The sequence below is a fragment of the Bos javanicus genome, chromosome 13 (genome assembly GCF_032452875.1).
Source record: "Bos javanicus breed banteng chromosome 13, ARS-OSU_banteng_1.0, whole genome shotgun sequence".
Classification (NCBI taxonomy): domain Eukaryota; kingdom Metazoa; phylum Chordata; class Mammalia; order Artiodactyla; family Bovidae; genus Bos; species Bos javanicus.
In genome coordinates, this window is record NC_083880.1 from 1,058,447 (window position 1) to 1,084,836 (window position 26,390).

General features: G+C 40.4%; 1 protein-coding gene across 2 annotated transcripts in view; it reads left to right on the forward strand.

Moving 5' to 3' along the window:
- PLCB1 (phospholipase C beta 1) overlaps nt 1-26,390 on the forward strand; it is an 857,319-nt gene that overhangs the window by 270,427 nt on the left and 560,502 nt on the right. For both annotated transcript variants that reach the window (XM_061435580.1, XM_061435581.1), the window contains exon 3: nt 5,417-5,485. In XM_061435580.1, the coding sequence (XP_061291564.1) occupies nt 5,417-5,485 (69 nt within the window). The remainder of the gene's footprint in view (nt 1-5,416; nt 5,486-26,390) is intronic.

A 26,390-nucleotide genomic window follows, 5' to 3' on the forward strand; every position in this document is an offset into this window, starting at 1 on the left:
CTTAAGTGTTCTGCCTTCTAGTTCTATGAAATTTGCACTATATTACACCAAGAATTTTTTAAATAAAGAAACCCAGATGTGTCATCTTTCTCTTTCCTCTGCTGTGGCTGGTATTGGTGACCTGGGCATCTCATTTCCTTGTGTGTTTCCTCCTGAGGCTCCGTTGCAGACTGGGGAGGGAAAGACATCTGAGGCTGGGCAGCAAAGAAAGCAAGAGACCAGGTGAAGGTGGGTGCAGGGGATATTTTTTGGGAAGTATACTAAACAGATTTTCACTCCCTCAGGAGTGAAATCAAGTTAAAGAACACAGAGTCTATTTTATCTGCTTCTCTTTAAATTAAAACACTTCATTAAATGATGCTCAAGTTGCTTTATTTAAACATTGGACATTTTAGGGGGTTGGCAGCCAATAAAACATATTAATGTCTTCTACTTTTGGTAAATCAAGGTTGAACAACTTAATGAATATAACACATGGGGAAGTATACATACCCAGCCATTAATATCTTCCCTGTGTAATATTTATGACTGTAATTGCTGCTCTGATTGTATATTGTGTGAACTTAAAGCACATTAATGTATTGGATGACTAATAGAATTTGGTGACAATGCATAGAAATTGGTATTCTGGAAGAGGGCTGAGTTTTAAATTGTATTCTTTCCTGAGTTTGCAGTGGATTTCATGACTCATCTACCTCACAGTGTATTGGTGGCTGATGAATTGAAGTCTTTTTGCTGAATAATAAACATCAGAGACAGTTTGGTCTTCTCCTAGCTTTTCTGTCTTGGTTTTCTCATCATTCATTCAAAGTATCAAAAATAAATCATTGATTACTGTTAATTGACTTTTATCCATTCTGACTTAGAGATGTACCTGTGGGTGCTAGGAATGTGGTCTCTAAGCTCTGCAGGGGCCATTGTGTGCCTTGGAAATAAAAGGGGGTCTATTAGTTCATTCTTCATTGACTATTCCAGGTTGATCACAGGCCTTTGGGCACCCCAACCCTCTTTCCTTGTTGGGTGGGCTTAGAGGTGAGACAGAAGGACACATTTTCTTCTTTTACTTTGCTAAATGTCTTTAATGTTACAAAGTGTAACACAAAAGTTGTATAGTGTAGCAATTTTCATCAAAAATCAATGATTGCTTAAATTTACAAGCAGGAACATTTATTCTATGGAGTAAAATCTAATGGTAAGTACACATTAGAATAGGAGATAGTGGCTTTTGTCATTCAAGAGTTTATCTTCAATAAATAAGATCTGAGCCTAGGTTAGTCACCATTAGTCACACTTTTGCTTTTAATAAGTGTAAATTTTTATTTGCCCATTCCGAGTATAAAGAAGTAAGCATTTTAAATTTTTCATGCAGCATAATATAACATATAATGCATAGTTTTACCTGTCATGTTCACCTAAAAAGCCTTATAATAGCAATTCTGTGAATGAGTACATCCGTGTTTTCCATTATGGTCTATGGAACAGCATCACAGGAGAGCGGATTAGAGATGTGGACTCTTAGGTGAACCCAAGTCCTGCTGAACTAGAAATGCTGATGAACGGTGCTCAACCGTCTATGTTTTGCACGTGTTCTAGGTGACTCCAGTGTGGTCTATGAGAACCACTGATGTAGAAAGTATTATCATACTCATTGTATAGATGATACAGTTGATGCTCACTGTGGTCTGATGATTGCACAAATAAATGGCTAGTTCATTTTAGGGCCCTTCCTCAAACCCAGGTATTAAAAATCATGGGGCCTCCCTCTCTTAAAGAAAATAATAAAGAAATAGTGAATTCCATAGACCTGGAAAACAGTCACTCTTAAATGAACTGAGAAAGGGGCCATTTCCTTGCTTTCGCATCATGAAAGTGGGTTGTTAAAACTATTAACACTAGAAAATTAACCTAGAAAGAGTTTTAATGGTGCAAGTAACATTTTTGCAGTCCCTCCATTGTGTTCCTCATTTTCTTTTTAGTGGAGTGCAAATAGGATGTAGTTAAATCCCAGAGGGGTGGCGGTTGCATGTTAATAGAAGTGGGAGGCTGTTTTAATCATGTCTTCCTAGCCCAATGAGTCTGTGGATAGATTTCCACCGGGGCCTTTCGCACACCACATTACCCGTGCTCAGAGTGCCCTGTGGTGGTTTTCCTGCATGCACAATTTTACACACGCAGCAGAGAAGTTTCTAAGTTGCTGTGGTATCAAAATGAATGTTAACTACCCCTCTGTGACTTGGGAAATGAGTGTTTGCTCTTGAGCTGGAAGCAGAAAATAGTGGCCATTATCTGTAATAGGAGAGTCTGTAGAGCACTGCTTGCGGAGGCCTGTTTCTTTGCGAATCAATTTGGGCTTTGTGCTTAAAACAAATAAGTGAAGTTTAAGTCTATTGTTTATTCAACTAGGAGAAATTTCCTTGAATAGAAGATGTTAGTGTGCAATTAGGTAAATGTACCATGTATCTGGGTGTGATTTTTATTCTGCATATATATATAACATGATGCTACGTTTATGGGGAAAAAAAGCTTGAAAAACATGTCAGTGTTTTATGAATAATTACAAAGAGAACATACAGGTAACAACTGCAAAGTTTGGAAGTGATTGGTGACTCTCTACGCACTTCTGCGGTGTGTCCAGAGTGACCTGTTTTCTGCTGAGGACTCCTGCCTCTTCGCATTTGTAATTGCTGTTTCCTTTCCCTGGAGCCCTCCCCCCAGAACGCAGAATTAGAAGGCTGGCAAACTCCTTTTCATCCTTATGTGTTGGCTGAAAAGATGCCTTAGCCCTTTGTGGCCCACGTCTGCAATGCACTTTGAAATGTCTCCTTTAGAGTATAATCATCAGCTTTGTGCATGAGTGTCTCTTTATATTTTGAGGTGTCATTCCTCAGTATCTAGTCTGTACCTGACACATTGCAGGATTCAATAAATAATGCTTCCTTGAATTAATGACGGGTATTTCCAAATGGATAAAGTCCTCAAACCAGCATCTCCTCTATGCACTGTCGCTTTTGCCCAAACTTCCGAGTCCCAGTGAGGAAGCTGGAATCCCTAGAGCTGTCAATGCCTTCTGTCTTTACTTTAGTCAGTTCTACCTCCTATCATCAGTTTGGTTCAGTTCAGTCCCTTGGTTGTGTCTGACTCTGCGACCCCATGGACAGCAGCACACGAGGCTTCCCTGTCCATCACCAACCCTCAGAGCTTGCTCAAACTCAGGTCCATCGAGTCGGTGATGCCATCCAACCATCTCACCCTCTGTCTTTATTCCTAACACCTTGACCTTCATCTGGTCTCTGTCTCTCAACACTCCACTCAATTCTTGTCTTTTAGATTAAGTTTCTTCAAGCTTGGTTCCCTTCCTGTTTCTCCTCTTTCAGTAAATGTTTTGGCTGCTGTTGCCATGAAGATGAAGAAACGTGGGCCAGTTGCCCCACCTCCTATCTCCTGAATCCTCTGCATGCCTTTGCCTGAGTGAAGTCTTAATTCCCACATTTGAGAGCTGTTGGTTCCTAACTGTCACCAAGTGACCTTTGATACTGTGGACGGTGCATCCTTGGAGGAAGCATGATGCCCGCTACTCTGTCCTGCAAGATCCTTGCTGGTTTTGCTTCCTGTTACACACCAGGGTTTGGGAGGGTCTCCACAGAGTCATGCACAATAATGGGTTAAGGAATTCACTAAAATGGGGGAAAGCAAATTGCGAAGGCCAGTGTGAGCGAAAGCAGAAAAGGCATTGTTTGCTGTGCTCCCTTCCGCTTGTGGAGAGCTGTGCAAGGCCCGGGGTTCTGTTGTACCTGCTGTGGGGTTTGCACCCCAGTGTAGAGTCCATCACATCTTTGACCCTTATTGTCCTGCAATCATGAAATCAACCTTCAGTTCAGCTCAGTTCAGGAAAATAATCAGACCATTTTGCACCAAACATTTGGAGCTGGGGGCGGCTGTTTGAAGGGATTGGCTGGGAATCCCAGGTGCTGGGCCTCATAAAAGCCGGGGCCTATGAGAAATTACCGCCCCTCCTGTGAGGGTGCAGAACCTCCTGCTGGGAGAAGGGGCGCAGAGGAGCCATCCCAGTGGCTCCTTGTCTAATGCCCAGCTTGGATGTCTCTGCTCACTGCACCAGTCTCATCTGGCTGGTGGCAGAGTTCTCTGTGTAACTCGGTGATGTGCATGTCCCAGACTCCATGGCTCAGTGTCCCTCGCCAGACTTTTAGGGTTTCTATCCTTCTACCCAAATCCATTCTGGTCTTCTCGCTCCCTTTTGTACGTCCTGTGCCCACGGCGGAATTCTGCATGCCGCCTGTGCACGCACCTTCCTGCACCACCATTGTGGCTTCCCTTGCGCCTTCCCTCACTCACTCGTTTTTTAATTAATTAATTTAATTTTTTTAATTGAAGGATGATTGCTTTACGGAAATTTGTTGTTTGCTGTCAAACCTCAACATGAATCGGCCGTAGGTGTACACAGATCCCCTCTCATCCCTCTCTTCCTTTGCGTCTCCCCCTCCCATCTGCTTCCCATGCACTGTCCTCCTTCTCTGAGCAACTAAGAGTCACGAAGACCTCAAGGTTCTGCTCAAACCTCTGGTCCTCTCTTGGCTGGATGTTTGCCCATGAGGGACCTCCAGTTGGGGGAGACCTTTATCTCCTCACTTCTCTTCTCCAGGCTCAATGACTCCTCCACAGAATTTTTTTTCTGAGCCTCTAGGGGAAAAGTAATCTTTTCTTTTTAACCCCCCTCCATCATAGCAGTTAACTTTAAAGTTGGCGTTAACACACTCTCCCTTGTCTTATGCGTATATATATATTTCTTTACTTTGCAAGTCCATTCAGAGAAGCTGCCGTATCTTATGTGTCTTATATCCTGGAGTAACTTGAATATTATAGACATTCAATAATATATAATGAATAAATGAAAAGATAGGCCTAAAGGGTGTGTGCAAAAGGCTTGGGGTGCAGGTATGGGAGGCGTACCCATCTCTTTAGCTTGGCCATGTGGGCTGGGTATGCTGCGAGCTGGGGGTGGCACTTCCTCCAACTCCCACCCTAACACCTCACCCCACTCACAAATCCTCAAAACACTCAGAGTGACTCTCAGGATTATATTTTAACAAGGGAACAGGAAGGCCTGACTCATCATGACTTAGGAATGGCTTATAGGATAGACTGGGGACCCAAACCATTGTACTTTCAGAATGCATTATGATATATGAAGCTGAGAACTAGTAGGTAGCTGTCTTTTCTTTTCCACTCCCATTCCATTGACAGGCAGTGCCTGTAAGAGGAGAAAAATATCCCAACTGCAGGGAAATTTTCAGGCAAGTCTCAAGATAATATTATTTTTAAAGTGATGTCAATGCTATGAAACAAAAGAAAAAAGATCTGTGTGGATGCTTAACGATCTCACACTTTTGCCTTCCAGGAGACGGAGCTGTTAGATCTCAGCCTTGTCAAAGACGCCAGATGTGGGAAACACGCCAAGGCGCCCAAGGTAGGAAGTGGAGCATGCTATACACACCAGATGCTGCCTTGATTATTTAGCTGTGTCATGGTATCAATTAATTGCCCCAATTAAAAGTTTCTCTGTTGTAGAATGACATAAAATGCAATAAAACAGCCAGTCCTTCCAGAAGCCGGTATGTCCAAACAGTACCATTTTTGATAAAAGATGGAAACAATGAGCAAATATACAATCAGTGGACATAGGACTTGCTTTATGCCCTTGGATCTTTTTTTTTTTTTTTTAATAATAATGCAAAAGTTATTGGGTAATTCTAAATACTCAAAATGTGCTTTAAAGTGTTTGAAAAATTCCCTGAGCCTTTTAAGCATACGTGAACCTACCTTTTAGACAGATAAACAGGATCTTTTAGCTCAAATGTTTTGCAGTTGGAGTCATTTCATCCCTGAAGCCAGAGTGTCAAATCTTTTTGCAAATGTTCCTAGTGAACACTCACAGACATTGGGATCAGTTATATGGAATGTCAACTTACTTGGATTTGAAAAACTTACTGAAGAAACATCTAAAGCAGCGTTTGCAATTTGGTTTTGGAAGATTGTTTTAAAACGTTGAATATAGGACTTCCCTGGTGTTCCAGTGGTTGAGACGCCGTGCTTCCACTGAGGAGGGTGCAGGCTTGATCCCTGGTCAGGGAACTAAGATTCCACGTCATGTAGCATGGCCCCCAAAATGTTGAATAAAACATTACATATATTTTAAAAATTTAGATTATCTGGTAGGGTATAGTAGCAGGATGTATTGACTTGTTATCAAACTGGGAAACTACGCGTTAGTGTATTTAAATTTTAATACTTCTTTAGTATTTTAAGGACTTCTTCTGTAGCACAGAGAGAATGTTGGCAAATAGGAAAGTGCAGGTGCCATTCAGGGACTCTCCTCCTTCCATAATTGATATAAAACCAGCGATTTTCTATTTGAGTATCTACCTGCATGTTTTGCTTTATTCCTTAAAAGTCAAAACATATACTTTGACATCAAAAATTATCTGTTGCTGTGGAGATGCAGCGAGGAAAGTCACGTAGAGTGATAGTCTTCAGATACCTAACAGTGTGGTAGTTGCTGGCAAATTTTGTCATAGAGCAAACAGCCAAATACAATACAAATTTTATTGCTGAAGAGGTTAAAATGACCTACAGGAAAATGTGGTAAATAAAAAGAAAGAAAAATCAAAATTATTTTCAGAAAGGTTTCTGTGTTTCACCTGAAAATTGTCCATTATTTGCATCAATCACTTAGAAATATGCCTGCAATGCAGAACACCTGGGTTCGAGCCCTGGGTTGGGAAGATCCTCTGGAGAAGGGAAAGGCTACCACCCACTGCAGTATCCTGGCCTGGAGAATTCCATGTAGCATATAGTCTATGGGGTCGCAAAGAGTCGGACATGACTGAGCAACTTTCACTCACTTGCTCACTCACTTAGAAATACAATGGTATTCCAATAGTTTGGTCTTTCATTTTTGTATCAAGCTTATTGTTTTTAATGTTTTGTTGCTGATTCAGAATTGTTCAGTTTTCAGGGTAGACATTTTATTCTTCTCCCAAGATTTTAGACAGGTTTTACATAAACCTATTAGTTCCAAGAATTATATTGATAACAATTACAAATATTGTCTTTTAATGCAAATTCATTGGCCTAATTTGAAGTTTCATGGTCATTATTGGCTAAAGTCAGTTGCTTGCCCTCCACTGGACCCTTCTAGGCTTTGGGAGTTCAAGTAAGTCCCTCTGGCACACAGAGACCTTTTAGGTTTGATTCTTTTACTGCAGCCCTCAGCCTACTTAAGTTAAATATTTCATATATGGACACAGTTTGATAAATGTCTACTGAATGTTGAGAAATGAACAGCACTAGGGTATGTATTCTGCTTGGTTGATAAACCACTATTTGATCCTAAAATGCTACCCTTCAGGACAGATTTCAACCTCAGAATACTCTGGCTTTTAAAGTTTGTTCAACCTAGGTTTGTATTCTCTATTTTTTTAATCCACATTCTTGATTTTTTTTTTAACTTTACATTCCTTGCTGGAGTTCAAGCATCTCAATATACTTTAACGTTTTCAAAGCCAGTTTCTTTGCATGTTGTCATGGTTGTTCAGTCACTCAGTTGTGTCCGACTCTTTGCAACCACATGGACTGCACCACACCAGGCTTCCCTATCCTTCACCATCTCCGGAAGCTTGCTCAAACTCATGTCCATTGAGACAATGATGCCATCCAACCATCTCATCCTCTGTCATTCCCTTCTCCTCCTGCCTTCAATCTTTCCCACAATGAGAGCCTTTTCTAATGAGTTGGCTCTTTGCATCAGATGCCCAAGTACTGGAGCTTTGGCATCAGTCCTTCCAATGAATATTCAGGACTGATTTCCTTTAGGATGGACTGGTTGGATCTCCTTGCAGTCCAAGGGACTCTCAGGAGTCTTATCCAGCACCACAGTTCAAATGCATCAGTTCTTAGGCACTCAGCCTTCTTTATGGTCCAACTCTCATATCCATATATGATACTGGAAAAACCATAGCTTTGACTATACAGACTTTTGTTTGCAAAGTAATGTCTCTGCTTTTTAATATGCTGTCTAGGTTGGTCATAGCTTTTCTTCCAAGGAGCAAGTGTCTTTTAATTTCATGGCTGCAGTCACCATCTGCAGTGATTTTGGAGCCCAAGAAAATAAAGTCTGTCACTATTTCCATTGTTTCTTCCTCTATTTACCAGGAAGTGATGGGACTGGATGTCATAATCTTCATTTTTTGAATGTTGAATTTGAGGCAAATTTTCACTCTCCTCTTTCTCCTTCATCAAGAGGCTCTTTAGTTCTTCCTCGCTTTCTGCCATAAGGGTGGTGTCACCTGCATATCTGAGGTTATTGATATTTCTCCCAGCAATCTTGATTAAAGCTTGTGCTTCATCGAACCCTACATTTCACATGATGTATTCTGCATACAAGTTAAATAAGCAGGGTGACAATATACAGCCTTGACATGCTTCTTTCCCAATTTTGAAACAGTCCATTGCTGCATATCTGGTTCTAACACTTGCTTCTTGACCTACATACAGGTTTCTCAGGATGCAGATAAGCTGGTCTGGTATTCCCATCTCTTGAAGAATTTTCCACAGTTTGTTGTGATCCACACAGTCAAAGGCTTTAGCATAGTCAATGAAGCAGAAGTAGATGTTTTTCTGAAATTCTCTTGCTTTTTCGATGATACAATGGATGTTGGCAGTTTGATCTCTGATTCCTCTGCCTATTCTAAATCCAGTTTGAACATCTGGAATTTCATTGATCACATACTGTTGAAGCCTGGCTTGGAGAATTTTGAACATTATTTTGCTAGTGTGTGAGATAAGTGCAATTGTGCAGTAGTTTGAGCATTCTTTGGCATTGCCTTTCTTTGGGATTGGAATGAAAACTAACATTTTCCAGTCCTGTGGCCACTGCTGAGTTTTCCAAATTTGCTGGCATGTTGAGTGCAGCAACTTAACAGCATCATCTTTTAGGATTTTAAGCAGCTCAGCTGGAATTCCATCACCTCCACTAGCTTTGTTTGTAGTAATGCTTTCTAAGGCCCACTTGACTTCACCTTCCAGGATGTTGGGCTTTAAGTGAGTGATCACACCATCGTGGTTATCTGGGTCATCAAGATCTTTTAATAATTCTTTGGTGTACTCTTGCCACCACTACTTAATAGCTTCTGCTTCTGTTAGGTCCATACCATTTCTGTCCTTTATTGTGCCCATCTTTGCATGAAATGTTCCCTTGATATCTCTAGTTTTCTTGAAGAGATCTCTAGTCTTTCCCATTCTTTGTTTTCCTCTATTTCTTTGCACTGATCACTGAGGAAGGCTTTCTTACTTCTTCTTGCTATTCTTTGGAACTCTGCATTCAAATGGGTATATCTTTCCTCTTTTTCTTTGCCTTTCACTTCTCGTCTTTTCCCAGCTCTTTGTAAGGCCTCCTCAAACAACCATTTTGTCTTTTTGCATTTCTTTCTCTTGGGGATGGTTTTGATCATCACCTCCTGTACCGTGTTACAAACCTCCATCCATAGCTCTTCAGGCATCTGTCAGATCTAATCCCTGAATCTATTTCTCACTTCCACTGTATAACTGTAAGGATTTTGATTTAAGTCATACCTAATGGTCTAGTAGTTTTCCCTACTTTCTTTAACTTAAGTCTGAATTTTACAATAGGAGTTCATGATTTGAGCCACAGTCAGCTCCCAGTCTTGTTTCTGCTGACTGTAGAGTGCTTCCCCAACTTTGGCTGTAAAGAACATAATTAATGTGATTTCAGTATTGATCTTCTCATGATGTGCATGTTAGAGTCATCTCTTGTGTTGTTGGAAGAGGGTGTTTGTTATGACCAATGCATTCTTTTGGCAAAACTTTGTTATCCTTCCCCTGCTTCATTCTGTACTCCAAAGCCAAACTTGCCTGTTACTCCAGGTATCTCTTGACTTCATACTTTTGTATTCCAGTCCCCTGTGATGAAAAGAACATTTTCATAGAACCGTTCAACTCCAGCTTCTTCAGCACAGTGGTTGGATTACTCTGATATTGAATGGTTTGCCATGGAAACGAACTAAGATCATTCTGTCATTTTTGAGACTGTACCCAAGTTTCAGACTCTTTGTTGACTATGAAGGCTACTCCATTTCTTCTGAAGGATTCTTGCCCACAGTAGTAGATATAATGGTCACCTGAATTAAATTACGCATTCCAGTCCATTTTAGTTCGTTGATTCCTAAAATGTCAGTGTTCACTCTTGTCCTCTCTTGTTTCACCACTTCCAATTTGCCTTGGTTCATGGACCTAACATTCCAGGTTCCTATGCAATATTGCTCTTTACAGCCTTGGACTTTCCCTTCACCAGCAGCACATCCACAACTGAGCATTGTTTCTTAGACACTAGATACTAATAATAAAAATGAATACTTCATATCATTGTTGTAATGGTTAAATCAAATAATTCATTAGCAAACTACCAGCAGCAGAGTTCTCAAATTTAAGCGCTTATAGAATTCCTGGGGAGTTTTAAAAAATGCTGACCCTTGTTTTCTACTCCCAGAGATGCTACAAGAATCTAGTTGCTGTGTGTAGTGTGGACATTGGGTTTTGAAAAGTAAATTTGTCACAAAATTTGAACACCACTGCCTGAAGTTATCACTACTATATAATAAGCACTCATTAAATAGTAACCATTATCATCACTATTATCATCATTATTTTTTATTTATCATTATTTAAATCTCAAATTTACAGAAATCAGTTTCATTTCACTCAAACTAGAAAAGCTTATGTTGTAAAAACAGTTTGGAGCAGAGGCTTGGCTGAAAGGGACTTGGTGGAATGACAGGCAAGAAAGAGTAGGTTATTAATACCAGATTTAAGATCTTTAAATTGCAAAAGAAAATCTTATCTTGAACTGAATAAATAAAAAGTTAATTTATTAAAAATGATTGGAATGTGTTCAACAATTCAATGAAATTTCTGAGTTTGCATTGAGTCTCATCCAGCTGCTCAAGAACTGTTACCAAGGAATATATGTCTTTTTCTTTCACTGAACTGGCTTCTAAGGTGTTGGAAGGAATTCCTCTTTCATCCTCAGGGTCCTCATGGTGGCCATCTCTGCACATCACCCCTGGCAGCACCCGGCTTCCCACACTGCAGCAATTCTGTGTAGCAGGCACCAAAAGAGAGGTTAGCTTCCTACAGAGTATTCCAGAAAGACTGAAGCATAACTGCCTCATAGAAGGAGGCGTCTGGTCCGGAAGAGGAAAGCTCAGTAGGAGGGGACCATTGTGTTGGCGAGACTAGATGCAGCAGGATGACGATTAGTGAGAAAAGTTGGGAAGCTTAGGACAGGAAGGTGATGCAACATGGAGACAGACTGAGAGGAAGGCTTTCTGTGGGGACTAAGATCAGAGGAAGGCAGAACATGTGTGGAGCAGAGAGTGTTTATCAAAATACGCAAGCACCCCACAGATATTTATCCATGTAGTCCTATTATTTTTGTTTTTCACAGCATCTCATTATAGAAAAATTCACAATCTAGTTGAAGATGACTATTTCCTATGCCTGCTGTGATTTGAAATAACATTTATAGGAAATAAAAAAGCTTCTATGTGTTAATGAATTTTAAATGTCTACTCCCGACACAATGCATTCAATTCCAGATCTGCTTTGCTGTATACAGCTTTTGTTCAGGTTAGCAGGTCTGCAGTTTCTCATTGGAGAGAAATTAGGAAATGTTTTATTCAAATAGAAAAGCTAAAGTAAAAGTACCTTATTTTTTGAGATATAAAATGTGTTTATGTTTCCCTTTTTATGCTCTCCCTCTGCTCCCTTTCCGCTCCTCTCCTGTCCCCTGCACCCCCAGGTTTATAAAACCATGTAAGAAAAGGAGTCTATGTTATATGCATCTTATCTATGCCATATACACACACTCACTGGATCTTCATTTCAAAAGGAGCTTTGATTTTTAAAGGAGTGTGTATCACTTTGGTTTCTGATCTATTACTGGTATAGCATTAATTAAATAAAATAGGCTTGACTAGAATGAAAAAGATCAGAGTCTTGTGCAGAGCAAATTTTGTGATACTTTTTTTGTATGTGTGAGTTTATGCTCTGGAACAGAACAAAAAGTATATTTTTTGTATGGGCTATCCCAAATCCTCATTGCACGCATGCTCGGTAGTGTTCGACTTTTGCGACCCCGTGGATTATAGCCCACCAGGCTCCTCTGTCCCTGGGATTTCCCAGGCAAGAATACTGAAGTGGGATGCCATTTCCTTCTCCAGGGATCTTCGCAACCCAGGGATTGAACCTGCATCTCCTGGGGGATTCTTTACTTGTCCCAGAAAGTTTTCAGAAATGCTGCTAAAAAAGGTAATTCCTTTACCTCTTAGGAAGTATCTCATCCTTAGGAGTGTTGAAAAGTAGATGGGCCTAGGGAAGTGGAGCTGTGGTCTCCGATGCCTGCCCTGCCATTAACGAGCTCAGGTTGTTCCATGCCTCTGCTTTCTTATCGATGAAAGCAGTGTCAGGGGAGCACGTGATTTTATGCGTGTAAGTTTTGTTAGCTGCTTATTCCAACGTTTAAGGGCAGTTAATCAAGCCAAGGCACTCCATCTTACAGTTTATAAAACTGAGGTAAAACTTCCTACCCTGGTCATAGCAAATCATGAACTTAAAAAGAAGAAAGACATGTCAAATTTTGCACATGTCTTCTTGGAAGCAGTTCTAAGATTGCCCTGGATTCCAGAAGGAGCAACACCACACTTACACGCTCCCGGGTTTATTCAGGTCTCATGATACATATGCCGCAGTATCACTGACAAGGATTTCCATGGTTGTACTTTCAAACTGTGCTTTATGCAAAGTAAACTGTTTCTCTTGCTCAACGGATAATTACCCAGGAGATGCAAGAGACGTGGGTTTGATCCCTGGTTGGGAAAGATCCCCTGGAGAAGGAAATGGCAACCCACTCATTTTCTTGCCTGAAAATTCCATGGACGGAGGAGACTGGCAGACTGCAGTCCATGGGGTTGCAAAGAGTCGGAGATGACTGAGCACAGCACAGCAGAGCCTTGTATGTATCCAGGTTGCAGTTAAATTCTAAGTGGTACAGCGGGTCCTGGCACAGCAGCGCAGCAGCAGCGTGCAGTGGTACCGGAGCACAGCTCGGGCACACAGCAGCACAGTCAGCAGGACAATGGCACAGAACAGGGGTACAGTAGTGGGGTGCAGTGGTATAGTAACAGAACAGCAGTGAAGGGCCCAGCACAGAGCAGCAGTATAGTGCCCCATGCTTTTCCAAAGTTCACTGTACACCACTTCATTTTATGAAAGACCTACATTAGCACCTGCTTTGGCTCTATGAAAGAAATCTGAAGAGGATTTTCACTTTTACAAAAAAGAATAAAAGCAAAAAGTGGGAAAATGACACTCAGCACTTGTTTGCAGCAGAGGAGCCCTTACAGAGGCAGTATACTGTGAGCTTTGAGGGGGCACCACCAAGCTCCTTCCCCGGGAACTGTCCTCAGCAACTCAGCAAGCTTTGCATTGCCTCTGTGAGCACCGGTGCTTTATCTCGACTTATTTTGTGCCTGGCTTAGCAAGATGTGTCTGAAGGCAACTGCTTCTCCACTTTATGCCATTTCAGCTTATGGAAACTTTCACAGGAATGGTCTACTTTTGGATAATGCGGGAAACCTGTGTATATATCACCACAATCACATAAGGCAGGTTAGGGTAAAACTAAATACAAAAAGCTGATCGGGTTTTGTTTTTCTAATCCTTATAGCAGAGTGATGCCTTTTCAATTTCATTGTTGCTTTGACACGTGACCATTGACTTTCTGCTTCTGCCAGGCACTGTTCTGGGCACTAGGGAAAAAACAACTCTGTTCTCATATAACATACTTTTTAGGAGCAGGAAACAGGTGGTGGTGGTAAACTGGCTTTCCAGGAAAAAAGCAAAAGAAAGAAAGACAGGGAGGGAGATAGAGAGAGAAGGAGGGAGGGAGGGAGGAGTAGGAAGGAAAGAAGGGAGGAAGTGGGGAGGAAATCCCTGATCTGCTGTGTTTCTTCATTTCCTTTGGGTGAATATTCCAAACCTGGGGAGTTTCAAACCAGATCCTGCCATCACCTAGAGCTCGAAAGCAATGTGCACACAGCCTAGAGCCCTGTGAGCAGGTTCCCTCCAGCACCCCTTGGGGTCGGGAAACAGATGGCAGATAAGTCCCACTGAAGTGAATCAAGCAAGGATAAGGGGCCACAGGTCTTGAGTGGCAGAGAGGATTGCTGGTTTTCTGAGCCCCAGGAGAGTAGGCTCTCTTGCTGAGATCAGGTGAGCAGAGACATGAATTAAGGGAAGGGGAAGGATTCCAGGCAGAGGGTGCAATAAGAGCAAAGACCCTGAAATAGGAACAAGCTTGGCATGTTTGAGGAACCAACTCTGTGCACAGTGTGGCTACAGCGAAGTACAGCAAAGAAAAGCAGAAGTCAGATAGGTGGCTGTAGGTGGCTGGGGGCCACATATTTTGGGCTTCATAGGCCGTGCTAATGATTTTGGCTTTTCCTCTGAGAGACATGAGCAAGGATCTGAATGTTCTGAGCAGAGGAGTGACAAAGATCTGACCTAGCTTTTAAAAAGCATCATTGGCCACAGCCTTGAGAACAGACCACAGAGGACAAAGGAAGAAGGATACCAACCAAATGGCTGTTGCCAGTGCCCAGGCAGTGTTGATGATGATTTTTGACCAAAAGGTGTAGAGAAAGCCAGAGTCTAATGTGTTTTAAAGACAAAAGGTTTTGCCAGTGCCTTGGGTGTGAGGGATGGGGTAAAGAAGGGATTCAAGAACAACTTTTAGCGTTTTGACTTTGGAAAGTGTGGGAATTGGGTTTTCATGCAGATGGGAAGGAAGAAGCTCATTTAAACAGAAAAATTTAGTTTGGTTTTTGGATATTTAAAGCTTGAGATGCTTATCAGGCTTCTACCTGGTATTGTATTTGAATCTACAAATCTGGAGGTGGGGTAATGTTGGCCATGGAGTTAATAACTTTGATTCTTCAAAACTCAAAGTCAAGGGAGGCCTTTAAGGATTATAGGTATAAAAGAAACTTCTGATATTTAAACCATGCTATCTCCAGCATTTAGGCTTCAAGGGGATGAGGAGGAACAGTGAGAGAGACTGAAACTGGTTTATTCCCCAAGGAACGGAAAGCAGGAACCGTAAAGGTACTTATATACCAGTGTCCATGGTGACGTTACTTACAAAAGGTGGAAAAACCCAAATGTCCATCAGAAGATGAAAGGATATACAAAATGCCCTAGATACACACAAGGGAATAGTATTCAGCCTTAAAAAGGAATGCAATTTTAACTGCTACAGTAAGGATAACCCTAGGAAAAGGTATGCTAAGTGCAATAAGCCAGACACAAAATGACAAATATCATGCGATCCCTCTTAGAAGAGGTACCTAGAATAGTCGGGTTCAGAGAGTCCAGAAGTAGCATTGGCGGTTTCCAGGGGCTGGATTGAGGGAGCACGGGGAGTTCCTGTTTAATGAGGGCAGAGTTTCAGTTTGAGAAGATGAAAGATTCTGCCGATGAATGGTGGTGATAGTGTATACCAATGTAAATTTGTTCAATGTCACTAAACTGCAACACTTGACAATCACTAAAATAATAAATTTTATGGTATGTGTATTTTGCTACAATAATAAAAATAGAGACTGAGAAGGAAGGAGAATGAGAAGAAGGTATACCTTGGAAGCCTAAGAGCATTTAAAAGGAGGAAGGAGTCATCGTTTGAATAAAATGGTAGCTTCCTGCTACTCTTTTTCTTTTTAGTTTTGCATACTTGTAACTTTATTGAAGATAAAATTTTATACACACTTTTAATATTTTCCTTATATGATCAGCATTCCTTGCTAATATTCAAAATAGGCTACTTATTTAAGGGTTGTCAAATCTTAAATAGCTCATCATAGAATCTGGATGCCAATATATAAAATCTCATAATGAGCTGTTATTTGGATGTTATACAACAGTGGTTTTAATGAATCATCCTTGAGGCCTGGAATTGTGCTTTCTTTATTGTCTCCCTTTGCTGATTACAAGCTATTTCCCTGATTTTTGAAGATTCCACCATTATGTGAAACCACAGTCATAATTTGATGTAGATATTTGAGGTTTACTAAAGAATAAGAAAACCCTTTATACAACAAGATAAAGGTCTCTCTCTTTCCACTCACTTGCTGAGGAGATTTACCTTTGGCCCATAATCTTGGTTCCAACTGTTTCGTAATTTACCTGACATGGTGCCACAGCTGATTTGGGTTAAGAGGGGTACAGGATTTTCTTCTGTCATTTTATTTACATAAATGTTTATTTACATCTTTACCAAATGGAGAAAAAAAGGGTTAAAAATTCACAGAATTATCAATGTGTGCTTAATCGTTTTGACAGCTAATCACATTTATCTCCAGATGTAAATTATATGGCATAGCTCCTTTTTCATGTTCATTAAATTCCATAGATGTCAGTGGTTTCCTTGGAAACAAAAACCTTTATGTAACTAGTTGGAGATTTAGTAGCAGAAATATCAGGATGCTAAGGAAGGTAAGGAATGGTTCCTTTGGTAGATCTTTGTGTTTAAAACTCTTCAGTCTCTTCCACCTGCCCCTCAACCTCATGGACATTCTATAATGAATAAGGGAAGGCTTTTAAAGCTACCATTAAATTATAGAATATCTTCTCTAATGGTTACAAGTTTTTAACTTCTTCATAACCAGTCACAGATAGGATAAGTCTCTTCTGGGATGTTGGTATAAATTACTAAATTTGCGAAGGGGTTGGTGTGTCTCTTATCAACAATTAAATCTGAATATTTGAGTGATGCCTCCATTACTCAGTGTACATAAGTGTGTGTCCATCTGTAAAACATGGTGAACTAAATATGTGTATGGCTGAGGAAAGATTCTGTTTTTAAAAAAGAATAGCAAGCCTCTGTCTTAGTATCTACTGCCAAAGAGTTCAAAGGCCCCTGAAGAGTTCTTGAGGGGCCAGGGAGAGGTCACAGTTTTGGCAGAGGTTAATAGTGGGTGAAGGCCTTGACAGCTAGGAGCCTTCTCCTTCTGGCCGCGACGGACCTCCTGTGGAAAGCAGGGTGACAGGATTAGTACCACGCGTTAACTAAACTTCAGGTCTTTTTAGAAGGTTCTGACTCATTCCATCATTGCTCCTGTCTTGTGTAACTTCAACCTAAATGCAGTCTGCTTTGCATGCAGTGGTACAGAGTTGGGTTTTGGAAACATTTCTCAATTTTAATTCTTTCAAATGCCATAATACGCCACCTTGTGGATATAGCTGATAATACTTTAATTCTACACAGTGAATTTCTCTCTAAACTAGGGTTTGCAAACTTTGTTTCTAATATAGAGATATGAGAAACACTGGGGAAGTTTTAAAAATCTCAATGTCCAAGCCTCACCCGGATAAATTAAATCAGAATATCTTTTGTGGGGCTCAAGCACTGATACTTTCTTCAAAGCTCCCCACAATGGCACCCCACTCCAGTACTCCTGCCTGGAAAATCCCATGGACAGAGGAGCCTGGTAGGCTGAAGTCCATGGGGTCGCGAAGAGTCGGACACGACTGAGCGACTTCACTTTCACTTTTCACTTCCATGCATTGGAGAAGGAAATGGCAACGCACTCCAGTGTTCTTGCCTGGAGAATCCCAGGGACGGGGGAGCCTGGTGGGCTGATGTCCATTGGGTCGCACAGAGTCAGACACAACTGAAGCGACTTAGCAGCAGCAGCAGCAGCAGCAGCAGCAGCAGAGATTCCCATGTTTAAATTTCCTTGGTTAAAGTCTGCACTGCTTTCATTAAAAAAAGAAAAGAAAAGAAAAAAAATCGGCTTAAATAGATGTTTCTCTTTTTAAAATAAGGACTTTACACAGTAAGGTACTGAGAACTTTCCTATAATATTCCCTCATCAAAAGTCTAGTTTTGAGTCTAGTCTTCCCTCAACTTTCCCAGCTGTACTTAATATAACAAGAAGTGTGCTTCTCGTAGGAGTGTTTTCCAGCTGCCTAACAAAGTTCCAAAGATGGGGTGAATTAAACAATGGAAACTTGTATTCTCATTATTCTGGAGGTTTGAAGCCTGAGATCAGGTGTTGGCAGGCATGGTTTCTTCTGAAGCCTCTCTTGTCGACTTGTAGATGGCTGGCTGTTCCCTCTGTCTTCACACGGACCTCTCCCTGTACTTAACTGTGTCCTGATCTGTTTCTTGTAAGGAGTCAGTGTATTGGACTAGGGCCCACCCTAATGGCCTCATTTTATCATGATTTCCTTGAAGGATTCAGGACTTTAATGAAGTGAAGTCACTCAGTTGTGTCCGACTCTTTGCGATCCCATGGACTGTACAGGCTCCTAAATCCATGGAATTTTCCAGGCAAGGATACTGGAGTAGGTTGCCATTTCCTTCTCCAGGGGATCTTCCCAACCCAGGGATCGAACCCAGGTCTCCTGCACTGCAGGCACACTCCTTACTCTCTGCATTCTGGTTAACAGATATCTGTGGTGCGGGTGGTTAGGAATACAGGGGAAGGGTGGGAGACACAGTTCAGCCCATAACAATATTTTCTCACTACATGCAAAGGATTATTTCACAATAGATCTAATATAAATAATTAGATTATTTATAATCAATTTGATTGTTAAAGTGGATAGAAATGTATAGTTGGAATTATTTCAGAAATACACATTATTTATTGCTTTTGCAGAGGATCCGTATTGCAGCTGATATTATTTTTGTATCATCATTACATTTGTGCCCATTCTTCTGTACCCCAGGCCCCCAACATGTGTCTTTGCACATCTAAGTGCCTACTATAGTATAGTCATTACTTGTACAAGCTTTGGGTCAAATGGCCAAGCCAAATCCAGTTACTAGCTATATATAACCCAGGAAGTGATTCCACATCTCTGAGATTTAATTGCCCCATATGAATTATGAAAATAATCTCTATGTTTATCTTATTTGGTTGACGTAAAGACTCAGTGGTTAAATGCATCTGAAGCACTTGACACAACTCCCATGTCCATGTGTATGTTAAATACATTTTAGCCTTCACCCTAAATGACTTTTAGTAAGTAAAATGTATAACTGATGCTCATGCCATGTATTGTAGCAGGCAAAAGCAAGTTAGTTACCTATTTACAGTAGAATTCAGGTACTGCTATGACTTACTCCACATGAGAGATTTATACCTTTGGAGAAAGCAATGGCACCCCACTCCAGTACTCTTGCCTGGAAAATCCCATGGATGGAGGAGCCTGGTGGGCTGCACTCCATGGGGTCTCGAAGAGTCGGACACGACTGAGCGACTTCCCTTTCACGTTTCACTTTCATGCATTGGAGAAGGAAATGGCAACCCACTCCAATGTTCTTGCCTGGAGAATCCCAGGGACGGGGGAGCTTGGTGGGCTGCCATCTATGGGGTCGCACAGAGTCGGACACGACTGAAGCGACTTAGCAGCAGCAGCTCTACTTAAACCTATCTGTAAACATCTAGTTTTATATATTAGCTGTAGAAAAATGAACTTGAAGCATACTTATCCTTGCAGCCAAACACCTGTCTGTAGTGGACCGTCACAGCAACTCGTTGTGCTAAGACTTAAAATTCTTATTTAGAAAACTGCCTAGATTTGTAAAGAGTTAAATAGATTTTCTCAACAATCAAAATAATGTTCAGTTCAGCTCAGTCGCTCAGTCATGTCCTACTCTTTGCAACCCCATGGAGTGCAGAATGCCAGGCCTTCCTGTCCATCACCAACTCCCGGAGCTTACTCAGACTCATGTCCATTGAGTCGATGATGCCATCCAACCATCTCATTCTCTGCCATCCCCATTCTTCTCCCACCTTCAATCTTTCCCAGCATCAGGGTCTTTTCAAATGAGTCAGTTCTTTGCATTAGGTGGCCCAAGTATTAGAGTTTCAGCTTCAAAACCAGTCCTTCCAATGAATATTCAGGGCTGATTTCCTTTAGGATTGACTGGTTGGATATCCTTGCAGTCCAAGGAACTCTCAAGAGCCTCCAACACCACAGTTCAATAGCATCAATTCTTTGGTGCTCAGCTTTCTTTATGGTCCAACTTTCACATCCATACATGACTACTGGAAAAACCTTGAGTATACGGACCTTTGTGGGCAAAGTAATGTCTCTATTTTTTGATATGCTGTCTAGGTTGGTCATAAGTTTCCTTCCAAGGAGTAAGCGTCTTTTAATTTCATGGCTGCTGTCACGATATTAGAGCAATTTACTTTCAGTTAAGAACAGTTAAGAACATGTTGGTATCTTTTTCTGCACTTTGAAACCACTGAAGTAAAATTAGAAGCACTGTTTGGAAAGGGAAGACCAAAGTTATTTAAAGAGACTCAGATTCAAATCCCAGTGCGTCATCTTAACTGAGAGATCCCGAGAAGGTTTCTTAGCTTCTCTGTGAGAATAATACCAGTTAGATTTAAGGTTGTCTGGTGAGTTGAATTATCATTGGTAACAAGACACACATCCTAATGTTGGATACACTCTAGGAGTTCACTCCTTGTGACTTAACTGCCTGCCTGCCTTGGGTTCAATGTTGGTTTATTCTTCTTAAGTCTCAGTGAATCTGATGGGTAATTAAGCACATGTATTACTTGAACTACCTTCTTGTTGGAGATTAGCTTCTAATGTACTTTTCCTGTAATTTAACATGTGCACAAACAGGGTGAAAAAGTGGAATGTAGTTTGACCCGTGATGTAAGAGAAGAAAAAGTTGGGGGAGTGAAAGTAATGTTTATGACTACCATGGAGTCATTGTGCGAATTAAATGATGCATATACCTGAAATGACTTTGCCAGCCACAGTCACGAGCAGCTTGGTATAATGGAAGGAATTTGAAAATGTATACAAGATAGATAAACAAGGTCTTATTGTATAGCACAGAAAATTATATTGACTATTCCATGATAAACCATAATGGAAAATTGCTATATTTAAAATTGATGGCCAACAAGGAACTCCCTGTGTATAGGATAGGGAACTTTGCTCAATATTATATAGAAACCTAGTAGGTAAATAATTTGAAAAAGAATATATACATGTATATGTATAACTGAATTACTTGGCTATACAACTGAAACTAACACAACATTGTTAACCAACTATACTGCAGTATAAAATAAAAATGTTTAGGAAAGTCATCCTGAAGTTTAAAAAAAGAATGTATATAAATGTACAACTGATCACTTTCCTGCACAGCAGAAATTAACACAATATTGTAAATCTACTATATTTCAATGAAAATAAATACAAATAAAAAAGAATATATAGTAATTCATTTTGTTACCCTTCATTGGAAAATGACTGAAAATTCCTTAATTCCTTTTGTCTACCACAATAGTACGAAATCCCAGATTGCAGATTTTTTTAATTTATTATTTTAATGGGAGTATAATTATTTTACAATGCTGTGATGGATTTCACCATATATCAAAATGAAGCGGCCGTAGGTATGCATGTGTCCTCCCCTTCCTGAGAATGAGATAGCTGACACAAAGGTATTTTCAGGGATGAAAGAATGCTTTCGCTGTAGTTTTCTCTTGTTCCTGAATATGAACATAATTAACATTCTTGCTATCTAAAATACAAAATTTCAGGTACCCTAAGAAATAGCCTTGATTTTGTGTAAAAAGTGACATTTAAAATAACATAGTGAACTATTTGCTACTTAACAGATCCTTGTTAAAGGCAGAAATGAGCTTTCCAGAGGCTACTGAAATTAACATCCATAGAGGTTTATAGAAGGTAGAACAGCCTAACTAATTAAGCAAAATATTTGTTGTTTACCTGTGAAGCAGCACCATTGGTCCTAAGAGGTTAGGAAATTCACCTTTGATTCTCACACCAGCACATCTTCTCAGTGCCATTTCATGTTTCAGCATCCAGTTGTTTCCTGATACCGTAAGTTGCATCCAAGCTTTACAGATTTTAGGAAGACCAGTGGAGCTGGAAGAGCTTGTTGATCACTGTTGGCCATGAATGGATAGATGTAACTTTGTGAAGATGATGTATTTTATTTTTTCTTAGACAGAAAATTAAAAAAAAAAAAAACAAAACAAAAAACAGGACCGTATTTCTCCACATGAGTTCTGGAATACTAGCAGTTGTTATGAGTAAAAAATGTCAGCTAAGCTTCATAAATGTTGGGTTTCTCTATTACAGGACTTCTCAGAGCCTTTGATGTATTGGACATGGATTGCGGCCATTATCCTTTTTTGTTTTGTCTTGTTTTGACAACAGGCTTCTTTGTCAAGCATATCTCACAGGAGTAGTGTTCTTGCTGAATTACCTTTGGTGAATATTTTAATAGTTGGTTTTTATGAAGTTAATCACACTCCATATTGGGGCTGAAACACTAGTTTAAGAGTGGTGCTTATTCCTATTCAGTAATGCAGATACCTAATTAGAGATGTTTAAAGATCAAGGTTTTGAGTGATCTAAACCAGATAAGTCTTTCTATAGGTAAATATCCCTTGATGATATGCAGTTTAATTTTATCTTGTACTATATCATGTGTTATTTTTGATTTTAAACTTTATTAGCATTATCCTCCTCATTTTATAAAAAAATGTAGACCTTGGCTTATGATAAAATGTCATCAGCGGGGCTTCCCTTGTCTCAGTGGTAAAGAATCCAGCTGCCATTGCAGGAGACAGAGTCCAAGCCCTGATCTGGGAAGATCCCACGTGCCCCACTGAGCCTGTGTGCCACAATTACCAGGCCTGTGTTCCAGAGCCCAGGAGTTCCAAACACTGGGCCCATGTACAACTCCTGGAGCCCGTGTGCTTAGAGCCCCTGCTCCGCAAGAAAGAACCCACTCAGTGAGAAGCCTGTGCTCCACAGCTAGAGTAGCCCCAGCTCGTGCAACTAGAGAGAGCCTGAGCACAGCAGCAAAAACCCAGAGCAGCCAAAAATAAGATAAAATTAAAGAAAAAAGTCATCAGCGTTACCAGTATTCAAATTGACAAAAGAATTGACTTATTTCCATGGTATTTGGGATGTGGTTTGGCATTTAGACAAATGCTTGTGTACTGCTAGGAGGGTATTCCAGGTCTGCTGATAATTCTGGAGATCAGTTTCCTACAGCTTTATATCTTATCACTTGTTTAAAATTGACACCGCTTAGATTTTGGGAAGGATGTGAAATCAAGATAAAGCTTGAATTGAGGTTAAAGTAAAAGTAAGTTAAGTATTACTTGGGGACCAATAATTTTTCCAATTATCTCTTCTTCTGGTTCCTTTATAGGTGTGTGTGTGTGTGTGTGTGTGTGTGTGAGAGAGAGAGAGAGAGAGAGAGTCTGTCTGTCTGTCTGTCTATGTGTGAGATGACTATCTAGTCACATAAATTGACTTTAATGCTTTGAAGTGAGACTTTAATTCTGTTAACCTCCTGTTAAAGGGACAGCAGTGATTCAGAGCCCCAGTCAATGTTATCTTTGGGGCTACAGTCAGAAATCAATTTCTCTGTGTCTTGATTTCCTTATTCGTAAAATGAAGCTCATAATACTGTTTTTCAGGGTTGTTGTGAGAATTAAAGAACATGATGTATGTTTCACAGTTGGGACTCTGTAACTGCAGCTATCCTTACTCCAAAAGCTAAAGGTCTTTGGCATATACATTTAATAGAATTGAGGTCAGGGCTTTTATTTGACAAATTAGACTCCTTTCTTGATCACCTATAGTTTCAATATGTTCCTTTAGATACTTGCATTTGCTATCCACATTACACAGGCTTTCCCCTCTGTAGCAGATTTCGTTTTAATCATATCTTGAAAAACATTTTTTAAAAATAATTTTTGCTCATTATTCATATTTTAAATATTTAATTTTTAAATTAAACGTATCCTTCCAAGAAGTTTTCGGAATTTGTAATGTCTGATCCAACACTGCCAAGCACAGGGCCTTCGCTTGTGGTTCAGGGGTTGAGCCTCTGCTCCTGTGCACATGTGCTCAGTTGCTCAGTCACGTCCAACCTGTGAACTGGAGACTGTCGTCCCAACGGAAGTAAGACAGACAGAGAAGCAGAAGCATTGTATGGCATCCCTTATATGTGGAATCTAAAAAGATATCGTGCAAAAAACTTTATTTCCAAAACAGACTCAGATACTTAAAGACAGACTGTTGTGGGGAAGGATGGCAGAAAGCGATCATCAGGGAGTTTGGGATGGACAGGTGCACATTGCTATGTTTAAGATGGATAACCAACAAGGCCTTACTGTATTGCACAGGGTACTGCTCCAGCTATGTGGAAGCCGGGACGGAAGGGAGTGTGGGAGAGAATGGATGCATATATATGCATGCATCCCTTTGCTGTCCACCTGAAACTATAAAAACATTATTAATTGCCTATACTCCAAAACAAAAAACAGTTTAATAAAAAGAAAAAAAACAAGCATAAATTTTCTTTTTACAAATATTAACTAAAAATTGAAATTCACCGTTTTTAGTAGAAATTGTCATTTTCTATCTGTGCATGAACTACATTTGCTTTCATTATTGAATACCTTAATGTGAATTTAATAAAGTTTCCTGGGTTAGGACAGATACACTGATTTGAGAAATTAATTAATTATTGACAATTAGTTTTCAGTGCAGTTCAGTTCAGTCACTTGGTCGTGTTTGACTCTTTGTGACCGCATGAACTGCAGCACACCAGGCTTCCTTGTCCATCACCAAATCCCAGAAATATTCAAATTCATGTCCATCAGGTCAGTGACACCATCTAACCATCTCATCCTCTGACATCCCCTTCTCCTCCTGCCTTCAATCTTTCCCAAAATCAGGGTCTTTTCAAATGAGTCATTTCTTTGCATCAGGTGGCCTAAGGATTGGAGTTTCAGCTTCAGCATCAGTCCTTCCAGTGAATATTCAGGACTGATTTCCTTTAGGATGGACTGGTTGGATCTTCCTGCAGTCCGAGGGACTCTCAAGAGTCTTCTCCAACACCACAGATTAAAAGCATAAAAAATTCTTCAGCACTCGGCTTTCTTTATAGTCCAACTATCACATCCATACATGACTACTGGAAAAACTATAGCTTTGACGAGACAGAGCTTTGTTGGCAAAGTAATATGTCTACTTTTTAATATGCTGAATAGAAGCACAGAAAAGAAAAGCATAGCTTTTCTTCCAAGGAGCAAGCGCCCTTTAATTTCATGGCTGCAGGCACCATCTGCACTGATTTTGGAGCCCCCAAAAATAAAGTCTCTCACTGTTTCCATTGTCTCCCCATCTATTTGCCATGAAGTGATGGGCCCAGATGCCATGATCTTAGTAGTTTTCTGAAGGTTTAGCTTTAAGCTAACTTTTTCAGTCTCCTCTTTCACTTTCATCAAGAGGCTATTTAGTTCTTCTTTCCTTTCTGCCATAAAGGTAGTGTCATCTACGAATATGAGATTATTGATATTTCTCCCAGAAATCTTGATTTCAGCTTGTGATTGATCCAGCTCAGCATTTCACATGATGTACTCTGCATATAAGTTAAATAAGCAGGTGACAATATACAGTATTGATGTACTCCTGTCCCGATTTGGAACCAGTCTGTGGTTCCATGTCCAGTTTTAACTGTTGCTTCCTGACCTGCATACAGATTTCTCAGGAGGCAGGTCGAGGGGTCTCCTATTCCCATCTGTTGAAGAATTTTCCAGTTTGTTGTGATCCACACATACAAAGGCTTTGGCATAGTCAATAAAGTAGAAGTAGATGATTTTCTGGACCTCTCTTGCTTTCTTTTTTTTTTTTTTTCAGGTTAGTTTTTTTTTTTTTCTAATTTTATTTTATTTGATGATCCAGCAGATGTTGGCAATTTGATCTCTGGTTCCTCTGCCTTTTCTAAATCCAGCTTGAACATCTGAAAGTTCACGGATGACTTACTGCTGAATCCTGGCTTGGAGAATTTTGAGCATTACTTTGCTAGGGCACCCAACTCCGGTACTCTTGCCTGGAAAATCCCGTGGATGGAGGAGCCTAGTGGGCTGCAGTCCATGCTAAGGGTCAGACACGACTGAGCGACTTCACTTTGACTTTTCACTTTCCTGCATTGGAGAAGGAAATGGCAACCAACTCCAGTGTTCTTGCCTGGAGAATCCCAGGGACGGGGAGCCTGGTGGGCTGCCGTCTATGGGGTTGCACAGAGTCGGACACGACTGAAGTTACTTAGCGGAGATGAGTGCAATTGTGTGGTAGTTTGAACATTCTTGGGCATTGTCTTTCTTTGGGATTGGAATGAAATATGAACTTTTCCAGTCCTGAGGCCA